General features: G+C 42.9%; 1 protein-coding gene across 1 annotated transcript in view; it reads right to left on the bottom strand.

Annotated features, from left to right (window-relative positions):
• CCDC7 (coiled-coil domain containing 7) overlaps positions 1-13,819 on the bottom strand; it is a 317,972-nt gene that overhangs the window by 194,207 nt on the left and 109,946 nt on the right. Inside the window, 1 exon segment of the mRNA XM_081343017.1 lies at positions 11,707-11,826. Coding sequence (XP_081199143.1) covers positions 11,707-11,826 — 120 coding nt within the window.

The raw sequence follows: 13,819 nt of genomic DNA, 5'->3' as shown, positions 1-13,819 counted from the left end.
TTCTTTTAGATTTTCTATGATGTTATAATACTATTTATATAATAGTTGAGATTGGCTTCAGAAAGCAAAATATAGTGGAACAATAATTAACAACTGTATTTATGCTTGCTTGTTTAGTAGAGATTCCTTTTTTTTCTTCCACATTTGCAAATTTTCTTCAATTCTCCCTTCCAAGAAAACCAAATCTTGCTTAACAGACTCAGTCATACTTTCAAAAGTCCTTAAACAATCTTTATGTTTTGTAGTTAGTAACTATGAAATTTGCAGTATTTAAAAACTTCTATTCCCTTCTGCAAGTTTTGCTGCTTTATCAGTAGTGACCATTTCTCTAAGAGAAGAAAAATAAAGATAAGACATGCTTTCCCCCACCCACTTTTTCTCTGGATCCTTAACTCTTTGGACCCATCTAACACCCTGTACAAACAGTCCTCTACTAACAACCACACTTCAACCCAAAATTTCCATTGCTAAGCAAAGTTAAGTGATTTTTGCCCCATTTTACATTCTTTTTTGCTACAGCTGTTAAGAGAATCATTGCAGTTGTTCAGTAAATGATGTGATCATAAATTGAATCTGGCTTTCCCCATTGACTTTGTTTGTTGGAAGCTGTCTGGGTTATGATCACATAACTCCGGGACAATGCAACTGTCATAAATACATGGCAGTTGCCAAATGTCTGAATTTTGATCATGTGGACATGGGAATGCTGGAACAGTCGTAAGTGTAAAAATGGTCACAAGTCACTTATTTCAGTGATGTCGTTACTTCAGTCACTAAATAAATAGATATAAGTCAAGGACTACCTGAAGTTCTATACTCAGATGATCTTTTTGCAATTTTCCCTTATCTCTTTCTTAAAAATAATCTATCTTCAGACTAATATTAGAGTAATCTAGTCTTCTTTCCTATGAAGGTATGTATTATTTATTTAATGATTTCAAAAGTACTTTTCAATAAATAATTCCAAATTCAAATGTCCCTTTAAATTTTCAGAGTGCAAATCAAGTACAAATGTTATTCTCTGCCTTTCACTGCCATCCTGGGATTTATTCAAAACCATTGCAGACCTATCAAAAAAATTGTTATTAATGTTTTTTAATAAAACTCGTAAGTTAAAGTCTTTTCCCAAAGACTTACCAGAAATCTTTTCTCTTTTATCTCTGTAAACAGTGTCAAGGGCAAGAGAGCAGATATACCATAACAAAATGTTCACAGAGAAAAATTAAGCTAACATTTTCCAGAATGTGAAATAATCAAAAGGAATTTTCCCATAAAAAGTTTTAAAAAATAATAGCTTTTAAAAACTAGTAAAAATAGAATCCTTGTAATAAAATCTAGTATAGGTATAAAACAAGTCAGATAAATTTTGTTATTTATTTATTTATTTAATTTAATTTATATACCGCCCTTCTCCCGAAGGACTCAGGGCGGTGTACAGGGCAATGCAATAAAATACAATATACAAAAATTAAAAAATATTAAATACTACAGCCCTATTCAATAAATTAATACAAAACTATAAAATACCCCTAAACCCATCAGACCAGGCCGGCGTGTTCAAATAAATGTGTTTTTAGGTCCTGTCGGAAGGAGCGAAGGTCGGGAGCCATCCGAAGCTCAACCGGTAGACAGTTCCAAAGGTCTGATGCGCCCACAGAGAACGCCCTCCCCCTGGGGGCCGCCAGTCGACACTCTTTGACCGACGGCACCCTAAGGAGGCCCTCTCTGTGGGAGTGCACTGGACGAAGGGAAGTTGATGTCGGCAGCAGGTGCTCCCGTAAGTAACCCGGACCCATGCCATTTAGGGCTTTATAGGTCATAACCAGCACCTTGAATCTTACCCGGAGGGCAACCGGAAGCCAATGCAGCTCACGGAGTAGAGGTGTTACATGGGAGTATCGGGAAGCCCCCACCACCACACGTGCGGCTGCATTCTGCACCAGCTGGAGCCTCCGAGTAGTCCTCAAGGGCAGCCCCTTGTAGAGAGCATTGCAGTAGTCCGAACGGGAGGTCACGAGTGCATGAGTGACTGTGCGCAAGGCATCCCGGTCTAGATAGGGCCGCAACTGACGCACCAGGCGAACCTGGATGAAGGCCCCCCTAGTCACAGCTCCTATATGATCTTCCAAGGAGAGCTGTGAATCTAGGAGGACACCCAAGTTGCGAGCCCTATCTATGGGGAGTAATATCTCACCCCCCATAATTAACGATGGAATATTCTGAATTTCCCGAGACGCCGGCACACACAGCCACTCAGTCTTGTCAGGGTTGAGCTGAAGCCTGTTCCTCCCCATCCAGACCCGGACCACCTCCAGGCAACAGGACATCACATCGAGGGCATCACTGGGGTGGTTTGGGGTAGAAATAAAAAGCTGGGTATCATCAGCATATTGATGATACCCAACCCCAAAACCACGAATGATCTCACCCAGCGGCTTCATATAGATGTTGAACAGGAAAGGCGAGAGGACCGACCCCTGAGGAATTCCATAAACGAGAGGCCTCGAGGCCGGCCTCTGCCCTCCTGTCAACACCAACTGCGAACGTCCCAGGAGGTAGGAGGAGAACCACCGTAAGACGGTGCCTCCCACTCCCAACCCCCGAAGACGCCGCAGTAAGATACCATGGTTGATGGTATCAAAAGCTGCTGAGAGGTCTAATAGGACTAGGACAGAGGAGCAACCCCTGTCCCGAGCCCGCCAGAGATCATTCACCAGCGCGACCAATGCTGTCTCTGTGCTGTACCCGGGCCTGAAGCCCGATTGGTATGGGTCTAGATAATCAGCTATCTCCAGGAACAGAGGGAGCTGCTGCGCCACCACACTCTCAACAACCTTCGCAAGAAAGCGAAGGTTGGGGACCAGACGAAAGTTGTTTAAAACAAATGGGTCCAGGACAGGCTTCTTGAGGAGGGGTCTCAGCACCGCCTCCTTCAAGGCGGCGGGAAAACTACCCTCATTCAGAGAAGCAGTTATCACTGCCTGGAGCCAGCCTCGTGTCCCCTCCCGAGCCGAATAAACCAGCCAGGAGGGGCACAGGTCCAATAAACACATGGTGGAGCTCAGCCTCCCCATAATCCTGTTCACCTCTTCCGGAGTCACAGGATCAAACTCCTCCCAGATGACATCGACAAGACCACCCATGTTCTCACCGTCAGACTCTGCCCAGTTGGAGTCCAAACTGGTCCGAGCGATTTTGTCCGACAGATACTGGCTAAACTCCTCGGCACGACCCTGCAAGGGCTCCTCCCTCACCTCCTGATTCAGGAGGGAGCGAGTCACCCTAAACAGGGCGGCCAGGCGATTATCTGCGGACGCGATGAGGGCAGCAAAGTAGTTTGACCTCACTGTCCTCATCGCCTCATCCTTATCAAAGACAGTAATATATATTTATAACTTTTACAAAAGTTATAAAAAAAGTTTATAAAAGTCCAGGAAGGATTTATAGGATGGAAATAAAAAGTAAGAAAGCTTTTAAAAAGTGTTGTTGTTGTTAGTTGCGAAGTCATGTCTGACCCATCGCAACAACATGGACAACTTTCCTCCAGGCCTTCCTGTCCTCTACCATCTTCTGGAGTCCATTTAAGCTCACGCCTACTGCTTCACTGACTCCATCCATCCACCTCATTCTCTGTCATCCCCTTCTTCTCTTGCCCTCAACCATTCCCAGCATTAGGCTCTCCTCCAGTGAGTCCTTCCTTCTCATTAGGTGGCCAAAGTATTTGAGTTTCAACTTCAGGATCTGGCCATCTAAAGAGCAGTCAGGATTGATCTCCTCTAGGACTGACCGGTTTGATCGCCTTGCAGTCCAAGGGACTTGCAGGAGCCTTCTCCAGCACCATAGTTCAAAGGCCTCAATTCTTTGGTGTTCGGCCTTTCTTATGGTCCAACTTTCACAGCCATACATTGCAACTGGGAAAACCACAGCCTTCACTATACGCACTTTTGTTGGCAGGGTGATGTCTCTGCGTTTTAGTGTGCTGTCTAGATTTGCCATGGCTTTCCGCCCCAGGAGCAAGCGTCTTTTAATTTCTTGGCTGCAGTCCCCATCTGTGGTGATCTTGGAGCCCAGGAAAATCAAATCTGTCACTGCCTCAATTTCTTCCCCATCTATTTGCCAGGAATTGAGAGGGCCGGATGCCATGATCTTGGTTTTCTTAATGTTAAGTTCCAACCCAACCTTTGCACTCTCCTTCTTCAAGCGCAAGAGGCTCTTTAGTTCCTCTTCACTTTCTGCCATTAGAGTGGTATTATCTGCATATCTTAGGTTGTTGATATTTCTCCCGGCAATCTTAATTCCAACTTTTGATTCATCTAGCTCTGCCTTTCTCATGATGTGCTCTGCATATAGGTTAAATAGGCAGGACGACAGTATACAGCCTTGCCGGACTCCTTTCCCAATTTTGAACCAATCAGTGGTTCCGTGTCCAGTTCTCACTGTTGCTTCTTGGCCCACATATAGGTTTCTCAAGAGACAAATAAGATGGTCTGGTACTCCCATCTCTTTAAGAACTTGCCACAGTTTGTTGTGATTCACACAATCAAAGGCTTTGGCATAGTCAATGAAGAAGTAGATGTTTTTCTGGAACTCCCTAACTTTCTCCATAATCTAGCGTATGTTGGCAGTTTGATCTCTAGTTCCTCTGCCTCTTCGAAATCCTGCCTGTACTTCTGGTAGTTCTCGATCCACATACTGCTGGAGTCTAGCTTGTAGGATTTGAAGCATAACTTTACTAGCATGTGAAATGAGTGCAATGGTGCGATAGTTTGAACATTCTTTGGCACTGCCTTTCCTTGCAACTGGAATGTAAACTGATCTTTTCCAATCCTGTGGCCACTGTTGAGTTTTCAAAATTTGCTGGCAAATTGAGTGTAGCACTTTTACTGCATCGTCTTTTAAGATTTTGAATAGCTCAGCTGGAATATTGTCACCTCCACTAGCTTTGTTGTTGCTCAGCTTTCCTAAGGCCCATTTCACTTTCCATTCTAGGATGTCTGGCTCGAGGTCAGTGACCCCCTCATTGTGGTTATCAGGGATGTTAAGCTCATTTTTGTATAGTTCTTCTGTGTAATTTTGCCATCCCTTCTTAATCTCTTCTGCCTCCTTTATCATGCCGATTTTTGAATGAAACATTCCCTTCATCTCTCCAATTTTCTTGAAGAGATCTCTAGTCCTCCCTATTCTATTGTTTTCTTCTATTTCTTTGCACTGTACATTTAAGAAGGCATTCTTATCTCTTCTAGCTATTCTCTGGAATTCTGCATTCAACTGGGTGTATCTTTTTCATTCTCCCTTGCCTTTCACTTTCCTCCTGTCCTCAGCTATTTGTAAAGCTTCCTCAGACAGCCATTTTGCTTTCTTGCATTTCTTTTTCTTTGGGATGGTTTTAGTTGCTACTTCTTGTACAATGTTGCGAACCTCCGTCCATAGTTCTTCAGGCACTCTGTCTATCAGATCTAATTCCTTAAATCTACTTGTCACCTCTACTGTATATTCAACAGCGATATGATTTAATTCATACCTGAGTGGCCTAGTGCTTTTCCCTACTTTCTTCAGTTTAAGCCTAAATTTTGCAACGAGAAGCTAGTGGTCTTGTTTTTAGTGACTGTATAGAGCTTCTCCATCTTTGGCTGCAGATCATATAGTCAATCTGATTTCTGTGTTGACCGTCTGGTGATGTCCATGTGTAGAGCCATCTCTTGGGTTGTTGGAAAAGAGTGTTTGCTATGACCATCGTATTCTCTTGACAAAATTCTATCAGCCTGTGCCCTGCTTCATTTTGTACTCCAAGGCCAAACTTGTCTGTTATTCTGGTTGTCTTTTGGCTTCCTACTTTAGCATTCCAATCCCCCTTGATGATAAGGACATCATTTTTTGGTGTTAGTTCTATAAGTTGCTGTAGGGGTTCATAGAAGCAGTCAATTTCATCCTCTTCAGCACTGTTGATTGGAGCATAGATTTGGACTACTGTGGTATTGAATGGTTTGCCTTGGATTCGAAGTGAGATCATTCTGTCATTTTGGGGATTGTATCCCAGTATTGCTTTTCCTACTCTTTTATTGACTATGAAGGCTACTCCACTTCTTCTGAGGGATTCTTGCCCGCAGTAGTATACCTGATGGTTATCTGAATTAAATTCACCCATTGCTGTCCATTTTAGTTCACTGATTCCTAAGATGTCGATGTTCAGTCTTGTCATCTCTTGTTTTACCATGTCCAATTTGCCTTGATTCATGGATCTTACATTCCAGGTTCCTATGGAGAAAAAGTCTTTACAGTATCAGACTTTCCTTTCACACCAGATACATCCACAGCTGAGCCTCCTTCTGGCTTTGGCCCAGTTGCTTCATTCTTTCTGGCGCTACTAGTACTAGCCCTCTGCTCTTCCCCAGCAGCATATTGGATGCGTTCCAATCTTCCAGCTTCATATCTTTTTGCCTTTTGGTACTGTCCATGGGGTTTTCATGGCAAAGATACTTGAGTGGGTTGCCATTTCCTTTTCCAGCGGATCACGTTTTGTCAGAACTCTCTGCCATGATCTGTCCATCTTGGGTGGCCCTGTACGGCATAGCTCATAGCTTCATTGAATTATGCAAGCCCCTTCGGCATGACAAGGCAGTAAACCATGAAGGGGTTAGGGTTAGGGTTATTGATAGATAACCCTAACCCTATTGATAGAAATGAGTTGATGATTTTCAGACTTATCAGTTGAAAAGGATTAGATATGTGAAGAAGTTAACTACATATATAATTTTAGAAGAGAAGATTGATATTAAATTTAGATGTAGCCATGGTAAGGAAGATTGAAAACTGTTTCTTTAAATATATTTTTTTTATTTTTTTATTTTCTGCATTGTTAAACCTTTCCTTTCTTAATTTCATTTTCTGTGCTTGTTTATCTTTTATCTTTTTTAATAACAATATTAACATAACTATATTCAGTGCTTTTTTTGTAAAGAATTCACACACGTCATACAACCTGCCTTGCCTACCCTACATGGTTTACCTTTGTAGTTGAAAAAAAACCCCTCAGTTTTTAGTGTATCTAAAAGGCTAAGATTTTGTTCAAGGTAAGTTAATACTATTAATGTTACCATGCACAAAGCTGTTGAAAAAAAGTGCCGGAACTCCATTCCAGTGCATTCTATGACAAAAAAAAGCCCTGACTATATTTCTGTTGATCCAACTGTTTTTACTCTTTTTCATGAGTGTCCATGTATTTCCAGTCTATACATCATATTTTGTTTCCTATGTAGAATTATAAACTTTATAAACCATTGTTGATTGTTGATTTTTCAATAATTGATTTCTGTTCTTTTCATTCAGATATTGTTTCCACACTGCAATATCTCAAATTCTTTATATCTTTCTTCATTTTCCATCCTGTCATATTACATTTTAATAGAGTGTAAACTGAATTGTGCTGGACCAGTATATGTTCAGTTGCTCCGTTTTATATCTAGTTTAGGAATTAAGAACTGTGTTAGTGTATTCAGCATTTACAGGGTTAATACTAGCAGCAATGTATGTAAGAACATGTAGCATTTACAGGGTTAAATGTTATTTCCTCAAGAGATGCCTTATGGGAATTGTAGTTTAACTGTTTAGTGAGTACCATGCTTACTTAGTTAAGTGGGTGGAGTTTTAAATTTTATGGTAGGACTTCCTGCCTTTGTCTTTTGTACTATCTCTCTGGAATGAACACTGGCATGGCTGGGGATCGCTCCATCTTCATCATGTAGCTTTGCACAGGATGGAAAGATCATTATTTTTTCACCTAATGGGATGGACTTCAAATTACAATCTGGCATTCCGAATGGACCAGTCCTGTAACAAGATTGCCAGGACTTAGGCCAGGCTAGAGTTCCTACTGCGTCAACGGGAAACAGCATCCCGAGGCGCCGCCTACATGCCCAATCACGGAGAAGAATCTCAACCACCAGATGTGCCAACTGGCCAGGGAGCCGGCGATACACCACCTGAATGACGAGATTCCCCCCAACAAGTAAAGACACAAGACGTCAGGCCTTCTCAGCTTAATGTAAAGGCAGAGGAATTCAGGCCAAACCCTCAAGGCCTCTCGTGTGAGCCATGGGAAGTTACCCTCAACAAGAAGAATTCTGAAGAAAACTGCCAGCTGTCTGCCACATTCTCTTGCTCTGTGAGGATCAACGAGAAGCCACTGATCGTGCCCCTGATGACCTCGACACTGTACCAGCCCAGCCTGAAGGCAAATCCCACACAGCACCAATGAGTCCTCCAACATCCTGGAGAAGAAGGTTGGATTCAGAAGAGTACAAGGTTTGCTTTGAATGCTGTGAGTCTATGGATCATGTGGCCAAAGCTTGCACAGCTAAGGGGAAGTGCCACCCAAGCGAGGGTGACAAGCACCTGGCAGCCCTGCATCCAGACTCTGAGCAGCTACAACAAGCAACTTCTACTCCTTCTTCAAACAAGGAGCCCCAGCATGGCTCCAAAGAGTGCCCAGAGACACTCACCAAGGTCAACTGCACGTCAGTAGGTAGCGACTTGCCATTACCAAGTGCATCCCCAAGCACAGAAATGCCTTTCACAATGTGCACTGTGCAACAGAGCACGGCGGGGGGGAAAGACGCTGAACTCCGCATCCATTCATTAGATGGGAGCTCACAGATCCTACTGTCGCCGTTGCCAGTAATTGAACTCCACATCTAGTCATTAGATGGGACTCACAGATCCTACCATCGCCATTACCAAAATGGGAGGTCTCACAAGACGATTGCAGTCAAATTTCAACACCAGAGGTAACAGGTACCATACCTCACCTGAAGCACATGAATGATCACCCTCCTGATCACCCAAATATCGAGGCTGAAATCTTGCCTCTGTTGGGAGTAGACACCCCTGACACCTTTGTCTACCATGGAATGGTCAGAGGCCCAACAAATTCCCCAATTGCTTTTGGGATGGAACCTGGATGGTTCATCCCAGGAACGGTCCGTGTTGACCAGCTGCAAACTCCAACCCAGGTGAAGTTCTCAACAACCTCCATTCTCAGTAATGGGAGAGCATCCCATGTCTTCACCTTTAGAACCCCAGCAAAAGACAACGCTTTCACAAGAAGAGGAATCCTGTGTACAGTAAACAGCCTGTTCAATCTTCTAAGTTTTGCTGCAACAGCCCAAGGAAAGCTTCTTCTGCGCTCACTCTCCCAACACATCTTGGACTGGGACAAGCCCCTCCCACCAGAACCAAAGCAAGACTGGGAGATCCCTAAGTTGTCTCAAAAGCGCCCATGTACAGAACATGCATGTTCCCTTCTTACTTGCCACCACAACAAAGAGCTGCATGTGTTCTTAGGTGCTGCAAAGAAGGCAATAGCAGCTGTAGGATACTTAAAAGTCTACAGCGTGGAGAGCTGCAAGGTCAGTTTCATCATGGGAAAGACGAAGCTGGCACCTCTACAAAGTTACATCGTACCCAGGCTAGAACCCTGCCATGCCGTTATGGCTACAAAACTCCCATCGAAAGCAATGAACCTTGAGTTTCAATCCATCACCTTCTACACAAACAGAAAGGTGGTGCTGTACTGCATCTACAACCAAAGCAGACACTTCTACGTCTATGCAAACAATAGAGTAGAAAAGATTAAAAAATCTCTAAGCCCTGAGCAGTGGCAACATGTGCCAACAGATCAGAACCCTGCGGACCAAGTTAAGTGGTCTATTTTTGCATCACAGTTGGCAGACTCAGTATGGCAAAAGGGTCCCGAGTTTTCGGCTCATTCAGACAGCATGATGTCACCGAAACCAGAGCAATACGCACTTCCAAATCCAGGTCAAGACACCAATGTTCGAACTCAGGCACCCAACAAATTGCTCAGACAGAATGAGAAAGCGACCATTCAGACCAATTGCTTGTCGGCAATGGGCAAAGAAACAGAGAAACTGACCGCTAGCCATTTCCTAGAACCAGCCCGCCTTAAATGCTCCTATAAACGGAGACCCCACATATTTGGCGTAGCAGTAATCATCTTGTTCACTTGTCTTAGCATTCCAGGGACTCAATTTGCAGGAGCTGGCAAGGTCTTGCAGATTGATGAAGGCATTTGTCATGACCCAGTAATTGACAAATACCTAAAGGTCCAAAATTATGTTTGGACATTCAATCCTCCCCATGCATCTCACGTGGGAGTAGTGTGGGAGCGCATATTTGGTGTAGCCTGCAAAACCCTGTACTCTATAATGACTAAGACACCCACACTGTCACATGAGGTCCTTGCTACCCTCATGGCAGAAGCTGCAGCCATCATCAAAGCTCAGCCTTTGGTTCCAGTTTCCTTTGTTCCTGAGATTCTTTTGGTTCCAGTTTCTTTTGTTCCTGAAATTCCTTTGTTTCCTTTTTCTTTGGTTCCTGAAGATCCTTCAGTTCCAGTTTCATCTGTTCCTGAGAATCCTTTGTTTCCAGTTTTCTCTGTTCCTGGGAACCCTTTGGTTCAAGACGGAGACCTTGCCTTGCTGAAAGACAAGGACACCCATCGGAGTTCTTGGCCCAGGGGACTTGTGTACCAGGTCCTACCCAGCTCTGATGGACTAGTTTGCCAAGTTGAAGCCCATATTGTGAAGCCACAAGAGTCAGGCTGCAAGTCGCAGAATCTTGTTAAACGTCTTTACACCAGACCGATCACCGAACTGGTCCTGTTGCTGAAGAAGACCGAACTTGAAGACTGAACCTTGAACTATGCATATTGTGTCTACCTCATGATTGCGTTGTTTGATGTAATACTTTGCTTATCTCAGTTATAGTTATACATGTTTTGTATTTACCTTAAAGTTATGCATGTTTTGATAACATGTTTTTTATTCTAGTTAATAGTCAGTTAACAGTCAATATTGCATGCTTGATGCTGTTTTTTGCTATTCTAGTTAGTTATAGTGGAAATTTATATTTCCAAGTGGGGAGTGTGCTGTACCAGTATATGTTCAGCTGTTCCATTTTATATCTAGTTTAGGAATTAAGAACTGTGTTAGTGTATTCAGCATTTACAGGGTTAATACTAGCAGCAATGTATGTAAGAACATGTAGCATTTACAGAGTTAAATGTTATTTCCTCAAGAGATGCCTTATGGGAATTAAGTGAGTGGAGTTTTAAGTTTTATGGTAGGACTTCCTGCCTTTGTCTTTTGTACTATCTCTCTGGAATGAATCCTGGTATGGTTGGGGATCTCGCTCCATCTTCATCATGTAGCTTTGCACAAGATGGAAAGATCATCATTTTTTCACCTAATGAGATGGACTTCAAATTACACTCTTGCATTCCGAATGGACAGTGCTGTAACCGTGAGTTATTGACATTGGAAGCATGAAATAAAAGTAGTTTGTTTATTCCATTTCATTTGAGTTTATGCTGGCTGTTTCAAGAGGGATTAGCATTCACATCTTTTTTTTGAAACAGAACATGAATTCTAAGTTTTCATAAAACCTAGTTTTTTCAGCTAACAATCCTCACATTTTCCTACAGTGAATAATGGCCATTCTAATTACTCCCATAGAGAAAATCATACTCAATGTTGTTTTAAACTTAGTCTAAGTTGACAGATGACATAGAAAACAAAGTATGATTAGCATTTGGAGACCAGTCAAGATATATCCACTAAGATTTTTTACTTCTGCGAAAAATAATTTGGATCATTTCCCATTTACCCAAAAAGCTCTTTTGTTACTTACCATTAATTTCTGATGGCTGGGTAGATGCAAGAACCCGGGCTTGTTCCAAATCTTTCATATTTAATTCCACATTTGCCCGTAGCTGGGTTCTTTTTTCTGAAAGCTTCCTAATTTCTTTTTCTAAAAATAAACATAAAATAAAACTGCCTATAAAACTCCCTATCCTGCCAAAATGCCAATGTTTTTATATACAAAATACATGATTTACTGATGAATCCAAACTCTCCTAACTTCTAAAGCACCATGGTTTGTGGTGCTAATGTGTTTACCTTATTCTGTGGTGAATCACACATAGCTAATATTTATTTATTTATTTATTAATGGGATTTATATCCCGCCCTATCTCCCGAAGGACTCAGGGCGGCTAACAACAAAACATATATTAAGTACAGAAATTAAGATAAAAATTAAATTTAAAATCATCTGTGCAATAAATTAAAATATATATAGCTATAGCTATATAGCTATAATATATAGCTATGTACTATTTATTTTTTATTTTATTTTATTTTATTTTATTTTATTTTATTATTTTATTTTATTATTTTATTTTATTTTATTTATTTTATTATTTTATTTTATTTATTTTATTTATTTATTTTATTTTATTTTATTTTATTTTATTATTTTATTTTATTTATTTTATTTTATTTTATTTTATTATTTTATTTTATTTTATTTGTATACCGCCCTTCTCCCGAAGGACACAGGACGGTGTACAGGGCAATAAATACCAAAAATACAGAATACAAAAATTAAAAACAGATTAAACCATTGTGCCCAAATACAATAAATTACTTAAAAACAGTAATTAAAACCCGAAACCCATCACACCAGGCCAGCTTGTTCAAATAAAAAAGATTTTAGATCACGTCAGAAGGAGCGAAGGTCGGGAGCCGTCCGGAGCTCAACCGATAAACGGTTCCAAAGGTCAGGCGCGCCCGTAGGGAACGCCCTCCCCCTGGGGGCCACCAGCTGGCATTCTCTCACCGGTGGCACCCTGAGGAGGCCCTCTCTGTGGGAGCGCACTGGGCGGAGGGAAGTTGACGCTGGCTGCAGATGCTCCCTTAGGTACTCCGAACCCATGCCATGTAGGGCTTTATAGGTCATTACCAGCACCTTGAATCTCACCCGGAAGGCAACTGGAAGCCAATGCAGCTCACGGAGCAGAGGTGTAACATGGGAGTATCACGAATGATCTCACCCAGAAGCTTCATATAGATGTTGAAGAGGAGAGGCGAGAGGACCGACCCCTGAGGAACTCCGCAAACAAGAGGCCTCAAGGTCGACCTCTGTCCCCCTGCCAACACCAACTGCGAACGTTCCAGGAGGTAGGAGGAGAACCACTGAAGGACCGTGCCTCCCACTCCAAATCCCCTGAGACGCCGTAGCAAGATACCATGGTTGATGGTATCAAAAGCCGCTGAGAGGTCTAATAGGACTAGGACAGAGGAACAACCCCTGTCCCGAGCCCGCCAGAGATCATTCACCAGAGTGACCAATGCCGTCTCCGTGCTGTGCCCGGGCCTGAAACCCGATTGGTACAGGTCCAGATATTCAGCTTCCTCCAGGAACAAAGGGAGCTGATGCGCCACCACGCTCTCAACAACCTTCGCAAGAAAGCGAAGGTTGGAGACCGGACGAAAGTTGTTTAATACAGCTGGGTCCAAGGCAGGCTTCTTGAGGAGAGGTCTCACCACCGCCTCCTTCAAGGCGGCAGGGAAACTACCCTCCCTCAAGGAAGCAGTAATCACCACCTGGAGCCAGCCTCGTGTCCCATCCCGAGCCGCATAAACCAGCCAGGAAGGGCACGGGTCGAATAAACACGTGGTGGAGCTCAGCTTTCCCATGATCCTGTCCACATCATCCAGAGTCACAGGATCGAACTCCTCCCAGATAACATCAACAAGACCGCCCATGTCCTGATCGTCAGACTCTGCCCAGTCGGAGTCCAAACCGGTCCGAATCCGAGCGATTTTGTCCGACAGATGTTGGCTAAATTCCTCGGCACGACCCTGCAAGGGTTCCTCCCTCACCTCCTGATTAAGGAGGGAGCGGGTCACCCTAAACAGGGCGGCCGGGCAGTTATCTGCAGATGCGATGAGGGTAGCAA

The sequence above is a fragment of the Vipera berus genome, assembly GCF_964194415.1.
Source record: "Vipera berus genome assembly, chromosome: Z".
Taxonomy (NCBI): Eukaryota; Metazoa; Chordata; class Lepidosauria; order Squamata; family Viperidae; genus Vipera; species Vipera berus.
The sequence above is the reverse complement of the archived record's forward strand: the minus strand, read 5'-3'. Positions and strand labels throughout refer to the sequence as shown.